Source organism: Stegodyphus dumicola, chromosome 10 (genome assembly GCF_044657685.1).
Source record: "Stegodyphus dumicola isolate Sdum_Otavi_A_Nest chromosome 10, ASM4465768v1".
Taxonomy (NCBI): domain Eukaryota; kingdom Metazoa; phylum Arthropoda; class Arachnida; order Araneae; family Eresidae; genus Stegodyphus; species Stegodyphus dumicola.
This window is the reverse complement of record NC_140777.1, coordinates 156,314,184-156,332,690: the sequence shown is the minus strand read 5'-3', so window position 1 is coordinate 156,332,690 and position 18,507 is coordinate 156,314,184. Positions and strand designations below refer to the sequence as shown.

At 32.2% G+C, this 18,507-nt stretch overlaps 1 protein-coding gene across 4 annotated transcripts in view; it reads left to right on the top strand.

Moving 5' to 3' along the window:
• Positions 1-18,507, top strand: part of Slob (Slowpoke binding protein) — a 111,264-nt gene that overhangs the window by 69,430 nt on the left and 23,327 nt on the right. For 2 of the 4 annotated variants that reach the window (XM_035352503.2, XM_085825732.1), the window contains one exon: positions 4,517-4,593. In XM_035352503.2, the coding sequence (XP_035208394.1) occupies positions 4,517-4,593 (77 nt within the window). Of the gene's footprint in view, positions 1-2,662; positions 2,739-4,516; positions 4,594-4,732; positions 4,747-18,507 lie in introns of all 4 variants that reach the window. The other 2 variants (XR_015043585.1, XR_015043586.1) reach the window with 2 other exon arrangements.

Sequence of the window (18,507 nt, the reverse complement as noted above, 5' to 3'; positions counted from 1 at the left end):
GCATTTAATGGAATATAATGTCCTTGATGCTGTGACATTCATACAATATGGGGCACCTCCTCATATCACCACTGAAGTGAAAATGTTCCTAAGAAAAACTTACCGAAGAGTGATAAATTAGCCATCACTGTAGAAATGAGTGGTCGCCCTCACTCGCCATACTTACACCACTTTTTTATTGGTTTTGGAATTATGTCATGTTCAGAGTGTATCACAATAGCCCATCTTTTGTACAGTCAAAGGATGCCATTTGTCATGAAATCTCTTGCATCCATTCAGATATGCTACAGGTTATCAAATATGCTACATCCGTTCAGATATGCAGTTAACGGTGTTGTAACTCACTTGCAAACTGTAATTTGTGGAATACATAGAATAAGACTAATATACTTGCAAACATATGCCTGCATGCAAATATAGTTTTCCTTGAAGTATGTGATTGAAGAGATGAAAATTTTAAATCTTTTTCCCTTCTTTACCCCCTTCCCCCCCAAAAAAAATCACCTTCACAAGAGTAACTTTTTCACAAACTGCATTTAATTCTACTTATTCCTTAAATTTTTATGAATTTTTAAAATATTTACAGACTTGTGGGACACCTTGTTTATTTAAAAATATGTGAAGAAAGTTAAAAATTCAAGAGTTTTCATCGAGTACTGCATTTGCTAAATTTAATTTATATATTCTTAATAAATATAAGTGTATTTTTATAAACTGTATTCCTTAGTTGCAGATTTCAAATTTTGCTTTAATTAAATTTTTTAATATTAAATCATTTGTTTTGCTTTTTTTTCTTATTTTCACAAGAAGATTCAAGAGATTTGATAACATTTTAGAATTCTCGGATTTAAATTTGAGAAAATTTATAATTCATCCCATTCCTGCGGTTGTGAAAACAGAAAGAAAATTTGCATGTGAAGATCATCATGCTTTAAACATTCTATTTTCATTTTCATCAAACACATGAATATTCCATTTACAATATTTATGACCTATTTACAGTATATCTATTTATTACCTGAAAAAGTAGCAGCATATAAATTCAGGGTTCTTACAGTCCTTGAGTCCTAAAATTCCTTAAGTTTTTTTAAAGCAATTTTTGGTCCTTAAATGTCCTTAATTTTGGCTAAAATGGGTAGAAGATCCTTAATTTTAATCATCAGAAATTTCTGTCTGTTTTTATGACTGCCATTTTTAGTGTGAATGAGCATTTTGGAGGAATATTTTTGGCGATCACTGACAAATATGGTTATCTTTTGAATGGGTTCATGGATTGTAGTTTGTTCCTATTTCCAATATTAATGGTGGGATACTTGAGTTTCTGAGCAAGAAATGAAACATAATCATTTTGAAATTATTTCATTTTTTTTTCAAATAAAGAGCTATTAAACAACTTTTAGCTTTTAGGGATGTGAATTTTTTTTATTAAATGGTTCTAAATTTGATGACTTATCAACATTTTGGCGATTTTGAGATCAGTTTCTGTAGAAAATTTTTAATTCTGAGATCTGGGAATTTTTCGACAATTTTTTTTAAACATTGTAACACTGATAAATGTCATTAAAATAATGGTAATATGTTGAAGTTATATTTAAAAAATAACATTTTTATAAAACATTTCTATTTTTTGCTGTCATATTATATAGTTCTATTTTGGCCACCTATTATACAATATTTTGAATCTGAAAAATAAACAAGGTATAATGCTATAAAGCATAATTTATGAAACAGCTCTTAGCAAAAGCAAAATAGCTGTGTGATTAATTAGAAATAACTTCTTTTCAATATTTTTATGGTAAAAGCTTTTCCCATGTTCTTGTCTCAGAATATTCAGAATTTTCAGAATATGCATCAGTTTTCTCTATAAAATTAATTTTATACTTTTCCCCTCTTATTTTTTCCCCAAATATTTCTGACCTTTTCTGTTATAAAATTCATAGGTGTAATTTTTATTTAGAATTTTAGACATTGCTGGAAAGTTTAGAAGGATTTGAAGGCAAGATTTATAGACCCACGATTCTAGAAGATTTCAGAAAAATGTAATAAAATGAAAAATGCCTCCATAATACTAACATGTCATGGATGTATTTTACAGAAAGTTTGCGATGAATTTCTTACTTTTTGGAGAACGTGTAGAAGAACAATGAAAACATAATATAAATATTTTATTTATGATACTAAAATCTTTTTCTTAACATGTTTATCTTCCCCTTATTTCCCCTGCTTTTTACTAGAATGCACAAGCATGGGAAATATCAAAAATGCATCAATCCTATCACATGGACAGGCATTATAGAAAATTATTTTTTCATTAATAAAGAAATTGAAAACTGACAATTTAAAAGATTCATCTAATATGCCTTAATGCATCACACACAGGTTTGGTGCTAGACATTTTCCTACCTGATGCAATCTATGTGGATCCTAAATTCTGCTGCCTAAGTGCCTTTCTAAATTCTAAAAGTTTTGTCATTTCTAGACTTTGTTGCTTAGTGTGTAACTAAATTCTAAAATTCTGCCACATAAGCTCTGTAACCAGCCCTTACCATATATATTTCATATTTCTTCTGAATGTTCATATGACTAAAATAAAATTAGCAGCTTTTTCTATGCATTCTAAATGTATTTAGTTTTTTGGAATAATAGAAATCTTTAAATCCAGAAAATCCAAAATGAAAAGGAAGTGCATTGAAGAAAGAAACTGAATACATAAAGAGAAAGAAAATTATTCTTCGAATGTATGTACAGTTATTATTATGTAAATTACCCAGTTGTTTATAATTTCAGCCTTTACTATAATTTCTCATTTCGATTTCCTCACCAGAATGCAAATCACTTAGGCAGTTTTTAAATTGAGGTTTTTGGAGTGTAAGACAGAGTGTGTTTCTTATCTCTGCATGTTCTCTGCATTAGTTCCTGCCAGCTCTGATCATTTGTAATTTGCTGACATTTGAATTTGTTATAAAGATAGAGTTACTGAGCCAGCATAAATTAAAATTATATTGTATAATCTTTAAGTCCACATATTTAGTTTGAATTTGACTCTTATTTAATTACATCACCATGAGCTATAATTGATTTTGTTAGCATAAGATAATGTGTGTTCTAAGTTCTTTTTAAATAAGAGGCTTATTTAAAGTGTTATGTGTAGTTACTTTCACACATAGCAATAATTTGCTTCACGTCTGTGTGGGGATTTTGGACTGTTTAACTTTTACCAGATCGAATAAACCCTCATAGGTACATTGTTTAAGAGGTTGACAAGTTAGGAGATAAAGCATGCAGAAACTAGTGAGAACACTGGTTTGCGAATTGAGACAAATTTATAATTGTTAGAAATTCTCTTAAAGAGAAGGAAATTGGTTACATATATTTTAAACTGTGAAATTTTATTAGATTGTGATTTTAATAGGACTTTTTAAAGAAATATTGTTAAAAATAAATAAAATTTAATAGTAGCCATGTAAATCCATAATGACTGATGTTATCTAACTAGCTAATTTAATTAAATTATTTATAACTAACTTCTTACCCTTAAAAATTATATCTGCATATTAAAGGGAGTTATTATCTTTCATTTATCCTTACCGTGGTCACAAGATAAAACTGAAAAATGTAAAATTCATGTAAAGCTTATTGAGCGCATTTAGTAAGACTTGAAATAATACAAAACATTTTGTCACTCTAGTGCTTTGGCTTATTGGAATAATATTAAAATATTTTAACTGGGTTACAACCCCTAGAACTCTACACAAAGCTACAACACTAACTGCATCAGACAGAGCCCAATTAACTTTCAAAACTTGCCAACTGTGCCTAGATCAGGCCTTTCAGATTTGTTCTGATCAGCAAGTTTCTCTCTAGGCAAGCAGCAGCAATGACAACAGCCACTCTTTTGTTGTGAATCATGCTGATTATGGATTTTACTTCTCATTTTAACCTATGCCACTTGACATAAAATCTGCTTACTCTTTACTAAAGCTCTAGACTGAACAAGTATGTGAGAAAATGAGATATAAAATATAATCAACTTAAAACTAGCTATTATTAAAACATAAATAAAATGTCACTTATCTCCTTTCAAATATGTTCAGCTTTTATAAGTGTAAAATATATAATGCTCCTTGATAAATTTCATAAAGTTTATTTATTCTCGAACTTATTAATAATTATGTTAATTATATTTAATAATAGTGCATCCTACATACTGATCTCTTTTTTTAAGAATGGTATTACAAAAATGAAGTTCAGGCATAAATTATATTTTATTTGAATTCAGTTCCCGTTTGCTTATAGGTACTTAATTTTTTTCGTTAATGGTCCTTAAAAGTACTTAATTTCCGTATCATGAACCCTGTTAATGCTTCTTGTAACAAAAATCACACCCGACGTTTTTGGACTTGTAGTTATCAATAGCTATAATATAAATAGTTAAAATTAAGGATTAACTGCAGAATTTAGAATTTTGATGTCAGCTGTATAAAATTTGACACTGATTTTTCTTTTTTCCTAATAGCCATCAATAAAAGCAAAACTGAGTTCAGCAGCTCGGGCTGTCTTGAAGGAAGTAAAAAGGCATCAAAGATCTAGAAGGTACATATAATTTGTTTAAATTTTTTTCTAAAAATTTTATCATGCAACTTAAAATTTAAATTAGTAGATGATAATTTTTAAAATTTGAGAACTAAAACTTCGTTTGTATATTTTTTCTTTCGTGTACTGCTTAATGCAGCATACTGGCCATAGGTGAGTAAATTTATCGAAGCAGCCAGCTTCTAGTAGTGCCCCATATCTATCTAATCACATTTCTGAAATTTTCTCTTTTGAATATTTATTTTAATTTTTATTTGACTTTGTGTAATTATTTAAGTAAAATTGAATTTTTATTATCAGTTTTTCCCTTGTACCTATTCTCATTTAAGGTTATTATATAGTTTTATGCCTTTTTTAGAATATTTTTAAAGAAACAGGTGCATGCTTTTGTCAGCTGATTTAATAAAGCACATATAAGATAGTTGTTGGTATGTTAAATACAGTCATCCCATAGTTAAGAAGAAATTCCTACACAGAATGTAAATTTTTATTATTTTCTGTGGCAATATAATACTAGTTTTTAAAAAATAAATTATTTTAAAAAATAATCCTTTTAAAAATTATCTGAAAAGCAACAACATGTTATTTCATTTATCTAAATAATGTTTTGGGGATAATAGTAAATATTCAAGAATAGGGAATTTAATAAATATCTGTAATATATTTGATGGGGGAAAAGATTTGCATCTGTTGTGCATTTTAGAACAATAAGAGACATTGCTAGGGCCCATCCTGGGCAGTTGAGCTAATGAAGAAGAAAAGAGACATTATTGCCTCAAATGTGTAATTTTATTCTCATATGTTATAATTTGATCGTTTCCTTTGATACAGCAAGTTGGTTCAAGTACGCTTGAAGAGATTAACATCTCCTTTTTTATCTATCTTTCATTCAAATTAGCGGAGGATACATAAAATTTACATTATTAAATGAAAATAATATATGCAGTAATCGAAAAGTTTTGGATCTGTAGCATAACAACTATTCTTTTAATATAAAAGCTATGGTTGAATAACAAAATTACTAGGTGTTTGTTATTTTTAGATGCTTATGTATAAAGCTGTGATACATGTATTAATATTGTTGCCCTCAAATATGAAGTGTGCCAGCATGTAGATATTGCTCTTCTCATGTTAAAAAACATAAATTAATATGAAGATATACTTGAGTGACTGAGATGCATTCTTAAAGTGAAATGTTTATGTAACCTCAGTAAAGATATCATCATGTTATCTATGAGTATACAGGGTGCTTATAAATTAATAATGTGGTTTCATAAAAATTAATAATAAATCAATGGTATTATTTTATACAGTACAGGGTGCGGCTGAACCAGTTGAGCAGTTTTGAAGAGTTATTAAAAAGAAACCAGGGTATATATGAAACAAATGTTTTTATTTTTGAAATCAGTGGGACTTAACCATTTTATACTCATTGATTTTTTAAATAATGTCTTTAAGATGGCAGCTGTTCACTGCAATACATTGCTGGAGCCGATTTCTGAAGTTTTGAACAGCCTGCTGAGACATTTTGTGGGGTATCACGTTTACTTCTTCGACAATCCACTCCCTTAGCTGTAACAGGTTTTTGGAGTGATGTTTAAACATAAAAATCTCCTCCCTTAGCTGTAGCAGGTTTTTGGAGTGATGTTTAAACACACTTTCTTTAAGATATCTTTCAGATTTTCTTTTTTGTTGGACACCGTACAGAAAACGTTTACTTTTAGAGAGTCACGCTGATGCTCTATATATATATGTGCTTTCTTGTTTCCCCAGATATGAACATCATTTTTTTTCACCTTGCTACTTACATGGAAAGTAGCTTCAGTGCAGAAGATGAGTCTTCTTGCAAAATCATCTTCCTCCATTTTTAATTGCATCTCTTCAGAAAAGTCAGAAAAGGCATGCCTTTTCACTTTGTCTGCTGGTGTAAAGGTCTGCACTAATCCTACTTTGCGTTGTTTAAAACATAGGCACTTATGTGACACCTTCCACAATGTATTCTTTGGCATGTCTAATTCCATGCTTGCCTTACTAAGTGACTTGTAAGCACTTCGTTGAAATTCCTCGCACACTCTTTCATTGTTTCATCAGACATATGAGATCAACCAGAACTCTTGCCTTTACAAAGGCATCCAGTTTTCACAAACTGTTGGTATCCCCCTACCTTATGTTAATCTTATGTAGTGGGTGTTTCCTAAACTATGTATGAAACTCGCCCAGCATTGTAATCACAAATCTGAACCATCTTAAAATCAAGCATACAGAAACCCTTTTCCTGTTGTGACACCATCTTGGAACTGATGCTGTGGCTAGGCAGTAGACATAACAAGCAAACAGCAGGTAGTGCCTGAGAAACTTCGATAGCTCCGGTAGTGCATGAGAAACTTGGATAGCTTCCAATGGTTACTGTGTCGGCTTTACAACAAATAATGTAATACATAAATTTATTACTGAAACATTCATTTATAAACACCCTGTATTTCCTCCTATTCAGATTCTGAAGCAAAAGTTAGATACCATAAAATGGGTATCTCTTACTACCATCTTTAGTCTGCTAAAATGTCCTTGAAAAGGCAGTAAATTCTTGATAGTAGAGCCTGTTAGAATTTTAAGGCTACAGAGCAGCATAATTTCTATCAAAAAGGCATCTGGAACCCTTTAAGCATTATGGGTTTAGCCCTGAAATTTTAAAGTTCCTCGAAGTGTCATAAATAAATGATATTTTCTTAACTATAATTAAAAAACGACTCTCTCTCTTTTTTACCTTGATTCCTTTCTTCCAATGTACATCCAAGTAAAAATCGGATACATTAAAAGCTGAAAGAAATTTTCATATGTGATGAATGAGAAAGTCACCTTTCTACATGAAATTTTACATCAATAATTCTGAGAGAGTTAATCTGGTTGAACATTCAGGTTTATTACCTTGTAACACCAATATAAATGTTTTGATTAGCTCTTAAACAAATACAGTTATTAGTGATAACTATATACTTTTAATTAGTTCTTTTATTGTTGTAGTTTGGCAAGCAATTACTTTTTTGATGTAAATCATAATAAATATTTATAATTCTTATTTGTGGTGATTTTTAGTTCTTAAATCTTCATGTTATAAAAAAATTTTAAAGAATGAATTAAAGTTAATGAAACTGAGGGATGGCTGTATAGTTTAAGATATGAAAATAATATATTCTCTCTTAATATGAGCACTGCATCTGTGTTTTTGAAATATTTAGAGCATTTAGTTAGCAGCATTTGAATATAGTGAGAAATAGTATTACTACAAGGATAAAATGTCAGTTGCTTTTATTCAGTTGTTTCTTTAATTATTAAATTTTTGTTTATTTGTGTTATGAATATTTTATTGACTTATGTTCGCAAAATGTTATTACTTGGTTAACAGTATTTTAAATGAATTTCTATTAGTAATAAAAGCAATATTAATTCTCAGTAGCATCATTCTTGTTTAAAAATAAAATTAGCTTTTTCTAGTTAATTTAAAAAAAAAAAAAAAAAAAAAAAAAAAAAGAAGGGGGCTGAGAGCTTTAATGTTTATACATTGGAAATTTACTTTAGATGATTTTTTTTTTTTTTAAGTATGATTTAACAATACTTAATTCCAAACTGAATTTCTCAAAAGAATTATGAAGCTCTTTCTCTTTAGCTGTCTATAAAAAATTAGCTTTTTTCTAAATAATAATTTCAATAGGCTGCAAAATATTTCATTTTCAGCTCACATTCAGCTCAAGTAAATTCAGATTTAGGACTAGAATTCTTAAAAAGCTGAATTTCAGTTCTAAAGGTTTAGAATTTTTGTCAAATTATATTTGCTTTTTTTCTTAAAATTAATTTACATTACAGGTTTTTGACATTAGAAAATCTATAGCTCAATTTTTTTCAATATTTTATTTATTTATTTATTAAGTTATCAATAATTTATCTTTCAGATTAAAATTAGATGTTGCCTTGTAAACTGAATAATTTAAAATCTATGATGTATGCACTTTTTATTACATTTTTTTGTATATTTTTAACAATATCTCTGATGCTATTTATAATCCATCTAATTTATATAATTTAAAATATATCACTGAAAATTTTTGTTGACATTAGCATTGGTATTTTAATAAGAAATGACGTCTCTAATATAATTTTAATTTTGCATAATGTTACAGAAGAAAAGTATGTAAGTCACATAACAATGATTTTATGCAGCGACTCCCATCACGGCCACCAAAACTCTGCACAGCCAGATTCCTTGGTTGGAACTTTAATAGTGTCAACACAGCTGAAAAAACGCTATGCAACAAAACCAAAGAATATCGCGTATACCACACGTGAACTACATACCTGCCTTACCTCTCAGCAAAAAGACTTGTCCTGCCTATGTCACGTGCACGCGGAGTGACGCGAAGAATGGATCCTTGTATCAGCTTGCAGTCTAAAGTAAGTGTTGCCAGGGTGTTTTCAAAACAAGAACAACAATGTTGGATAAAAATTGAATGTGCCAGAGGTCGTACAGCACGACAGTGTCATCAAGGGCTTCAAGAGGCTTGCGGGGAATCTGCATTGCCTTACAGAACCGTAGCAAGATGGGTGAAAGCATTCAATGAAGGACGCCAAAACGTGGCAGACATGCAGCGGCCAGGTCGTCCGAGTGTCAGCGATGCTGACGTGCAAGCTGTTGCCGCACTAATGGACAGTGATCGCCGCCAAACGATTCGTCAGCTGGCCCAACAAACAGGATTAGCGCATATGACTGTGTTGCACATTCTGAAGGAACGCCTGTCCATAAGAAAAATTGCTTCACAATGGTTTCCACATCAATTGACGGAAATGCAGAAATGGCTACGATACGATGCTGCCCGAACCCACCTGGAGCTTTATGAGCGCGAAGGAGATGCTTTTTTATGCCATATCATTACACTGGATGAGACTTGGGCCCGATCGTACCAGGCAAAACTGAAACGCCAATCAAACGAATGGCGTCATCACGGGTCACCACAACGTTCGAAATTTCGTCAGAACCCCAGCAATGTGAAAGTTATGGTGATTCTCGTGTACAACTGTGATGGTGTCATCCTAACGCATACCGTTCCCCCACAGCAGACCGTCACTGCGCAGTATTACTGCTCATTTTTGGAGCACAATCTCCGACCAGCTTTGAGAAAAAAACAGCGACACTTTCTGCAGAATGCTCCTCTCATTTTGCATGACAATGCTGGGCTGCATGCAGCGCAAGCTGTAAGATTTGTTCAAGCGATGGGGCTGGGAAGTGCTTTACCATCCACCATACTCCCCAGATCTAAGCCCTTGTGACTATGACTTAATTCCTAAGATGAAGGAACCATTTCGTGGCACTCGCTTCCAAACTGTTCCTGAGATTCTTGTGGCAGTAGACTGGTCCATTCAAACTATCAACAAAACAGGTGCTGCTACAGGTATTCTGCGACTTCACATCATTGGAACATCATTTTAAACGGGTTGTACACAATGCTGGCGACTATATTGAAGGACTGTAAAACATGGTGACATGAATCACTTTTGTATTCCTTGTAAATAATAGTTGCCACTATTAAAGTATGTAAAAAATGCATAAAGAATTGTACCTGCATGACCTTTAGTTCTTGATATAAATGCAAAAGAAACGTATGATATCATATCTGATGCTGGGGAGGGAACCTGTTTTGGAGGCATGTGTATTTGCATATGTTTACATACGAAGATGTTCAAAATGACTATCATTCATATTGAGACATGCATGCACTGACAGTGGAATGACGTCAAACCGTTATTTGAATTGTATTTAAAAGGTTACATCTAGTAGCTACCGGTAACCTTTGCTTGGTGACAATGTATTCCATTTGTAAGTATTGTGACATGTACTTTATCTTTTGCAATAAAATGGTAATGCTTTAGGAACTGTTAGGAAGTATGGCCATTGCTATCCATCACACCATTCTCCTGATGCCAAAGTTAGTTGCAGGTTGGATGACAGATTAAGAAATCCTGGAAGCGTTCACCTGACACACAATCTCTATGTAATTGGTGAAAGAATGCATGGTGTGCTTATGGCAACATAGGAAGATTCAATACTGTGGAATGAAGTATTTTAGTGGGTGGAAGAAACACCCAAGTTGAGCACATGTGCATTAGCCAGGGAGCTGAATGTGATTCTCTGACCAAAATAGCTTATGCACAATAATAACTGTGCACAGGCTATTATGGTCAGAGGGGCTATACACATTATACTACATAACCATACAAAGTCTACATTTCAGTAACACGGTGACTTTTGTGAATGGCTATTGTAACAACATAAAACCAGTAATGCACATATCTCGTGGAGGCATGAAGCATGCTTCCCATGTAATGGGGTACTCATATTCAACAGTCATATGTGATCAGTCCAATCCTCATGCAGTCTATCTTTAGAGACATGAGGTCCCCTGGTCTGTTAACGTATGGGCTGGCACATTAGACAGTTACATGATTAGACCTTATCTGCTGCCTGAACAGCTCACGGGACTTTCATACTTGGCATTACTCTGTGATGTAATAACCAATTTCCCAGATATGATGCCCTTAGCGGCAATACATGGCCTTATGGTTCAGGATGATGGAGCATTTCATTGCTTCTGTACATGATTGGTTGGATATAGAATATGCAGGCTGCTGGATTGGACGTGAGGGTCTGGTTTTGGCTGTCACAATCATTAAATCTGACACTTTTGGATTTCTTCCTATGAAACTGTCTGAAGAATTAGTCTATTGATACCTAGTTACCACTGAAAGTGACTTAATTGCTCATCTTAATGGTGTTGTACTTTGGTGGGCACCATGCTGCTATAATGGGGAGAGTCGGCTATTTCACACCACACGTCTTCATATTCGTGGTGGACATTTTGAAAATCTTTCTATGTAAACATATGGAAGTACTCCAAGTTCATGTTTGCAATAAAGTTTCTTTTTCTTGCACTGGATACAACATCATACTTTTCTTCTGCATTTATCTTGAAAACCATGGGTCATACAGGCACAATTCTATGGGCATTTTTTATGTATTCCAAGCAAGGAATCTGGCTGTGGGGAGTTGAATGGTCTTGGTGGGACAACCTATATTACTACTTTAGATATTAAAGAAAAAAAATAATTTTTTGAAAATCAAAAATACAAGTAGCCATCATATAACACGTAGATAAGTTCCAAGAAAATGCCATTTTGTGTGAAACCGTGTTGTACAAGACCCAGAGCCAGCACAAAAAGGGTGGTTATATTCCAAAAACTTATTAAAACCAAGTATTTTTTTTTAAAATTTTACATAAATAACTTTAATTTTTATTAAAAATATAAATGTGTGTACAATGCAAAACAAAAAATATTTAAATTTAATTTCTTTGTCGTCATTGCTCAGTATGATCACCGAAAACTTTTTTTCGGTGGAATGAGATCACTTTCATCTTCAGAATTTTTTCCTTCATTTAAAGTTCTGGCACCTTCTTTAAAAAATCTGTAATTTTACTTTGCTTACTAGTTCTTACCAGGTCGTTGTAAATTTCTCGATATGGAGCTAGACAGTTTTACTGCTCCCTTTTGAATTTTCGGCTTCTTTCAGCAGAAGGGTGTGCATTCAAGAAAAATGACTTGAGATTTTCAGCTAAGGCTTTCTTTTAAATTTTTAATTGTTAAATTATTAACTTCACAAACTTCATTAGTGCTAGTGTCCTCAAGTTCGATTTGATTTACAGCTTCAGATGACATTTCCTACAAATATGCTTTGTCAATTTCTTCTTCCGCTAATAAATTTTGAACATCCTCAATAGCCATATCTAGAAAACTGCCTCCGATTGACTTAGGAAGTTCTAATCTTAGCAAGTTCTAATATGTCACCAATTTAATTCTGACGATTCACACACGTTTTCTATTTCAACTGCAGAGAGCCATATCTTCTTCCAACACGCATGTAACATTGATGTTTTCGATTCTTTCAACGACAACGATATGATGTCGATACAGTGCTTGATTGAAAATTTCTTCCAAGCTTCCATTACATTAGTTGATTTTGAATCAGTTTCATCTAAAATCTGCTGTAATGCTCTTCTTATGTTTTAAAGGTTTAAATAATACCTTGATCCAATGATTAGTGTTAGGTAGTAGGAACAGTATTGGTATAGGTGGGTGTTGTTTCTATTGTGCTATACTTTGACGGTCATGGAAGGAAACTATTTTCCTTTGTTACCGGTTAAAAATTTAACGGTCGGTCTTCACCATGTGGCTCGTCTCCCTGAGGACTGTTGCTCTTACAGGAACCGGATCTTGGAAGACGGCTGGCAGGACTTAACAAGGATTCTTATGTGTTAACTTTTAAAGGACTGAAAAGTTTGGAAAAGTTTACTTGAAAATACGGGAAATAGGAATGTTATTTCCACCCCCTTCAGTTGCCATTTCAATGAGAAACTACTACTCTTTTGAAATCTTTTCTTTAGGGTGTGGCCTTCTTTAATTTTCAGATAACAAACTAGGGCGAAGGAGCAAATGTCATCGGATGAGTGACAGGAAAGGTTGTTGGACAATGACAATACCCGTACCCTGAAGAGAATTTTCTTATCGTGTCAGTGCGAAACCCTGTTGTAGGAGGGTTCTCGCAATTTATGATTCGTGTTAAAGCTAAACCGTGTTACAAGATGCCGTGTTGTATGAGGACTATCTATATCTTATTTTCTTTGTAAATTCCTATTTTATAAGTTCTTAATTAGTCTCAACACTTTTCATCCATGTCCTGCTTTTTTATGCTTTTATATATAAAATACATTATGGGAATTAAATTAAAATTCCATATAAATTAATATATTCCTCAAATACATCAGGTTATTTTATACCCTCAGTAATTCTTAATTCAGGTTGATTCAAAGAATTGAACAACTATTATTTATATACAACATATTTATTATATATATTTGTAGGCTTACTGTCTAGGAGTATGATGTCTGTGAGCTTATTTTTGAGGTGGCTGTCTAGGGGTTAATAAACTAGTCCGATTTACAAATAACTTGAATATTTAATTGACACAAGAATAGTTGTTACAAACTACAAAATGATTACTTGTATAGAAGGAAAAATATGAGATTATTTACATGTGAAGAGGAGTAACCATCTTTTACATGCAAACATCTTTCAATTGCATCATCGTCTAAATGCAGATTCGTCTGAATTCTATCATGTGAAAAAAAAAAAGAGATTTGTGTTTACAGCTTGCCACATCATCCTATTATTATCGATGATGCCATTCTACAACTGCTTGTCCTTCCTGATGGAATGCAGCCTCGCATTCTGGTAGTAAGATCATCGACATCTGGGGATCTGAAAAATAAAATTAAAAAAACAAAAACAAAAAGAATTTTAGTTTGCAGTGTGTTTTGCTGAGTTTTGCCTCAGTTGTCATCATTGTCATAACTGTCTTATCATTGTTGTAGAACCTCTTGTTCAACATCATATGGGACAAGTCTGTCTGGATTCATCTTCGTACATACGTCTTCTCAAGCATGGTCTGGATATGTCTTCTTAGATAGCATCTGGATACGTCTTCTGAATGCATCTTCTTAGATGCCGTCTGGATATATCATTTAAATTCATCTTCTTAAAATCGCCTTTAAGCCGTCTTTCTTGATACATTTCATCCTTAGGCATCATCTTCATTCTTCTTAAAATGGTTCACGTCTTTTAAAACAGTAATCCGTTAGTCAAATCGGGAGAAATTTGTCAAGTCGGGAAAACATTTAAATCAGGAAACACCAAAATCAGTATTTCATTCATTATCAAAGCCTTTCCATTTTCTTCCTGAATCTTCTGAATTTGCTTTTTCGCTTCTTTTTTCTCACCTTCTTTAGTGTCTTTTGTTCCGTCTCTGCTTTCTGTATCGGCATCTTTGTCATCGGGTTTTCTAACTGATTTTTGCTTTTCAACCTTCTCCTCTTCTTCGGTGGTCCCTGTAGTTTCTTCGTTTCCAATGGTTTCTTTTGCTTGTCTGTTGCAAGAGAGCTGAGACTCTTCTTTCGAAAAATGCTTCTTTTCAGAATCTACTTCTGCAGTGGTGTTTTTCCTCGGTGGCTTCGAATTCACGTGTATTGTGCTTGAGTTTCCTTTTTGCACTAATTCATCATTGACAGCATCGCTTTCATTTACAGGAGAATCTGCATCACTTGTTGTCAGAATTCACAATCAGACAATTAGTGCTACTTGCTTTAATTGCAGATGAAGTGTCCAGTTTCATCACATCCTGAGATCAGTTTCTGGTTTGGGAAGTTGAAAACGAGAATTCACAATTTTTCCAGATCCTTCTTCAAAACCAATTCCATTGCAATGAACATTTTTATGCCCTTCAGAATCACTCTTAGATTTCTTGTTTTCTGCGATAACACAAATATTTGATCTAAATTAAGAACCGTCAGTTTCGAATTCACCTTCAAATCTCCTTATAGGCTTAATTTTCCCATTGCCAAATCCTGTTAACTGTAGATTAGCTGGCTTAACTTCAGAATCCATCTTCTTATATATATCTCAAATTAACATCACTTGACTACCAATATCTATTAAAGCATCAATTTGCAAATTACCTAATTTTATGCATTTCTTTCTGACAAGTCTGAGTAATTGGAGTTACAGTTTTGTCATCTTGGATATTTTTAGAAGACGTTTTGGAACAATCTGTGGCTTTGTGTCCAAATAAATTACACTTAAATCCTTTACTCTTATTGTTACATGAGTTCGATTTATGACCTATTACTTTCACAATTATAAGAGTTTTTTTTTTTTTTTTTCTTTCCCAACTGTTATTAGGTATAGCACATGCTTCCCATACAAAATTATTTTGTTGCTACTTGTATCAGGTATTCCATTAATTACATAATCAAGAATGGATGAATCATCAACAGAACCATGACTAGCTATTTCTCGCATTGCAATTAAATACTCAGAAAAGTATTCACCAGGTTTTTAAATTTCATTTCTGTAATAAATTATGAAATTGTGCACTGTGTATTTTAGAACCAAATTCAGAAAAAAGATTTAACTTGTCCCATGACGTAATACTTTTCAAAGACTGAATAAATACTTTAGTAAAACCAGTAAGCAGGTTTTAGCATAATCTTCTGTAATTCAGATAACTTAAATAATTTAAAAGATTCTTCTAGATTGCAAATGAATGATTCAACCAAATATGTATCAGTATCATTAAATTCTGAAACAGTTTCTAAACTGTCACAAAAATGTAATGAAATATTACTAGGGGTCATAGTATTTTGATCTACTGAATTATTTATGGGAGGTGATTCTGACCAAACAGAATTAACATCATCATCCTTATCAGAATCTTAAACACTTTTGTTTTCAGAACTCATCACTTTCAGATTTTAAAAGCTTAAAATCACTAAGACTGTTCAATATTAAATCGAAATTTTTATCAGAATTTGACTCATAGTTAAGATGTAACAAATTGCACACAGAAATAAAATCATTTGCCGTGAAAGTTTGAAGTTTTTTTTTTTTTTTTTTTTTCAACGTTAATGTGAGATGGAAAACCATGAAGTTATGTAATCTCGCTCAATTTTGACTATCACCTAAAGTTCCAAATACAATTTGACGTAACCGTTTAGCAGATAGGCCCAGTTCTTAAAGAATTAGGAATTTTAGGAATAGAATTTAAAGTAGCCTTCTTGCTTCACAATACAAGTAAAACACTATTCTTAGAAGTAATAATATGGAAATAATCGAAAGAAACTTATCGTTTTCTCTTGTAATATTCGTCATGATTCTTCCTACGCTCATCATGGCCTGAGCATCTATAATCTGTAGGATCGGTACTTACTGTCTAGGAGTATGATGTCTGTAAACTTACTTCCGAGGTGGCTGTGTAGGGGCTAATCAACTAGTCCAATTTACAAATATCTTGAATATTTAATGGAAACATGAATAGTTGTTACAAACTACAAAATGATTACATGCGTAGAAGGGAAAAGATGAGATTATTTACAGAAGTAACTGCCTTTTACATGCAAACATGTTTCAATTGCATCATTGTCTTAATGGCAGAATCGTTTGAATTTTGTCACATGAAAAAAATAAGAGATTTGTTTTCACAGCTTGCCATGTCATCCGATTATTATCAGCGATGCCATCCTACATATTTATGGTATATTGTGAATGAAATTAAAAGTTTTTAGGTTAAGATGCAGTATGATTACTCACTACCTTTGAAATTCATGGGAAATACCATGAAGTCCTGCTCCAATTAGCCACCAAAACAAGATTGAGTGAAAATTCACGAAATGGTAGTGTTATAAGAGCGTTCTACTTCTGGTTTCATGTGAGTAGGTACTATATACTTTGCAAACATTTTTTGTGTAGTTGAAATGTAAAGAACAGTGTATCTATCTTGTTTTAAATTTACAGGAAAAGCAGGACGAACAGTACTTGGAAATCAAGTAATGTTAAATTTTATCTATGGTAAAAATCTTTCCTTCTTAGACTACAATAAAAGTTCTAACTAAAAAAAAATTTATTTTGTGCTAGGCAAGAATCATTTGAAGATGAGAAACACAGTAATCATGCAGTTGTAGAATGCCCTTTTATAGAATCACAATAAAAATAGAAAACAGATTCTTGACTTGATCTTAAATCATACATGCATGTTAGTCTGACTGCTTAAGCAGCAAATGACAGTTCTTAGATGCAAACATATTAATTCTGTAAAAAGAATATCCAACCTAATGGCTTATATACAACCTAAGCTGTTGATTTGATTTGTAATATAAAACTGTTGCAAAGATGAGCTGCTTGCCGTGCAGCTAAAGTTCATATCTTTGCACTATTTGATCGGTGTACATACAAAACTACATTTAAATCAGTTACCAAATAGCATATCTACATACCCGTGTTAGGCTTTCAACAGTAGTGTAACAGGAACTGTGCTAGACAATACAGAAGCAGTGCAGTGAATGTTGCAAAAGGCCACAATTAATCTTAAACTCTTATTTTAAATTATTCCACTTACCTTTAAAAAATCATATAGATTTCTAATCAACAAAATTGTGATATAAGCCAGGAAAGATAGATTAGAGTTTAACTCAAAACATAACTCTTAATAAAGCTTAAAAATGAATGTCTCAATCATAGTGAATTGATTTACTGTTTTGAACAGCAGACATTGTCTTGATGAATGATACTACTATTGAAATGATTCACCCAATTGAAGCATTCATTATTTACCTCAACAACCAATGATCGTTTTTAGAATGAATGCACTTGGTATAGTAGGTTATCAAGTTTTTTCCAGCTCTTTGATGCCCAGTAAATGCTTATTTAATTGCAGTTTTCAAAGCAGTGAAGAAGAAAGGAATACGCTATCAAAGTTAATAATGAAATTAAGGTTTTAATTGGGGGGACGGGGCAAAACTAAAGGTATTTATATTAAGTCAAATGTTTATTCAAGTATTATTGCAAAGGAATAGAATTATTTATAGATGCATTGAAGTAAATTGTGGCTATGTTAAAGAATAAACAATATTTATTTTATTATAATTTGTTCTTCAGTCAGGAAATTGTGGTGCTGTCTGTGTAGTTTGTAATGATTATTTACTTGATTGCTAAAGATAGATAGTATAATTACTGGAAATAGTTAGTCTTCTTGCAGATTTAAGTCATCAAATCAGTGTAAAAATAATTTTATTTGGTTTATGTATTTGATTGAAGTGTTTACTTGTTGCTGAAATTTAACATTATATGGCATCTTAACAGAGTTTTGGCATGTTGCTTGAACTTATTGCATGCATTCATGCATGCAGCATTCATGCATGTAATTTTATTTCAGATTTATTTCAATTTGATTACAAATTTTCTTTATATAGAACTATTGTAATT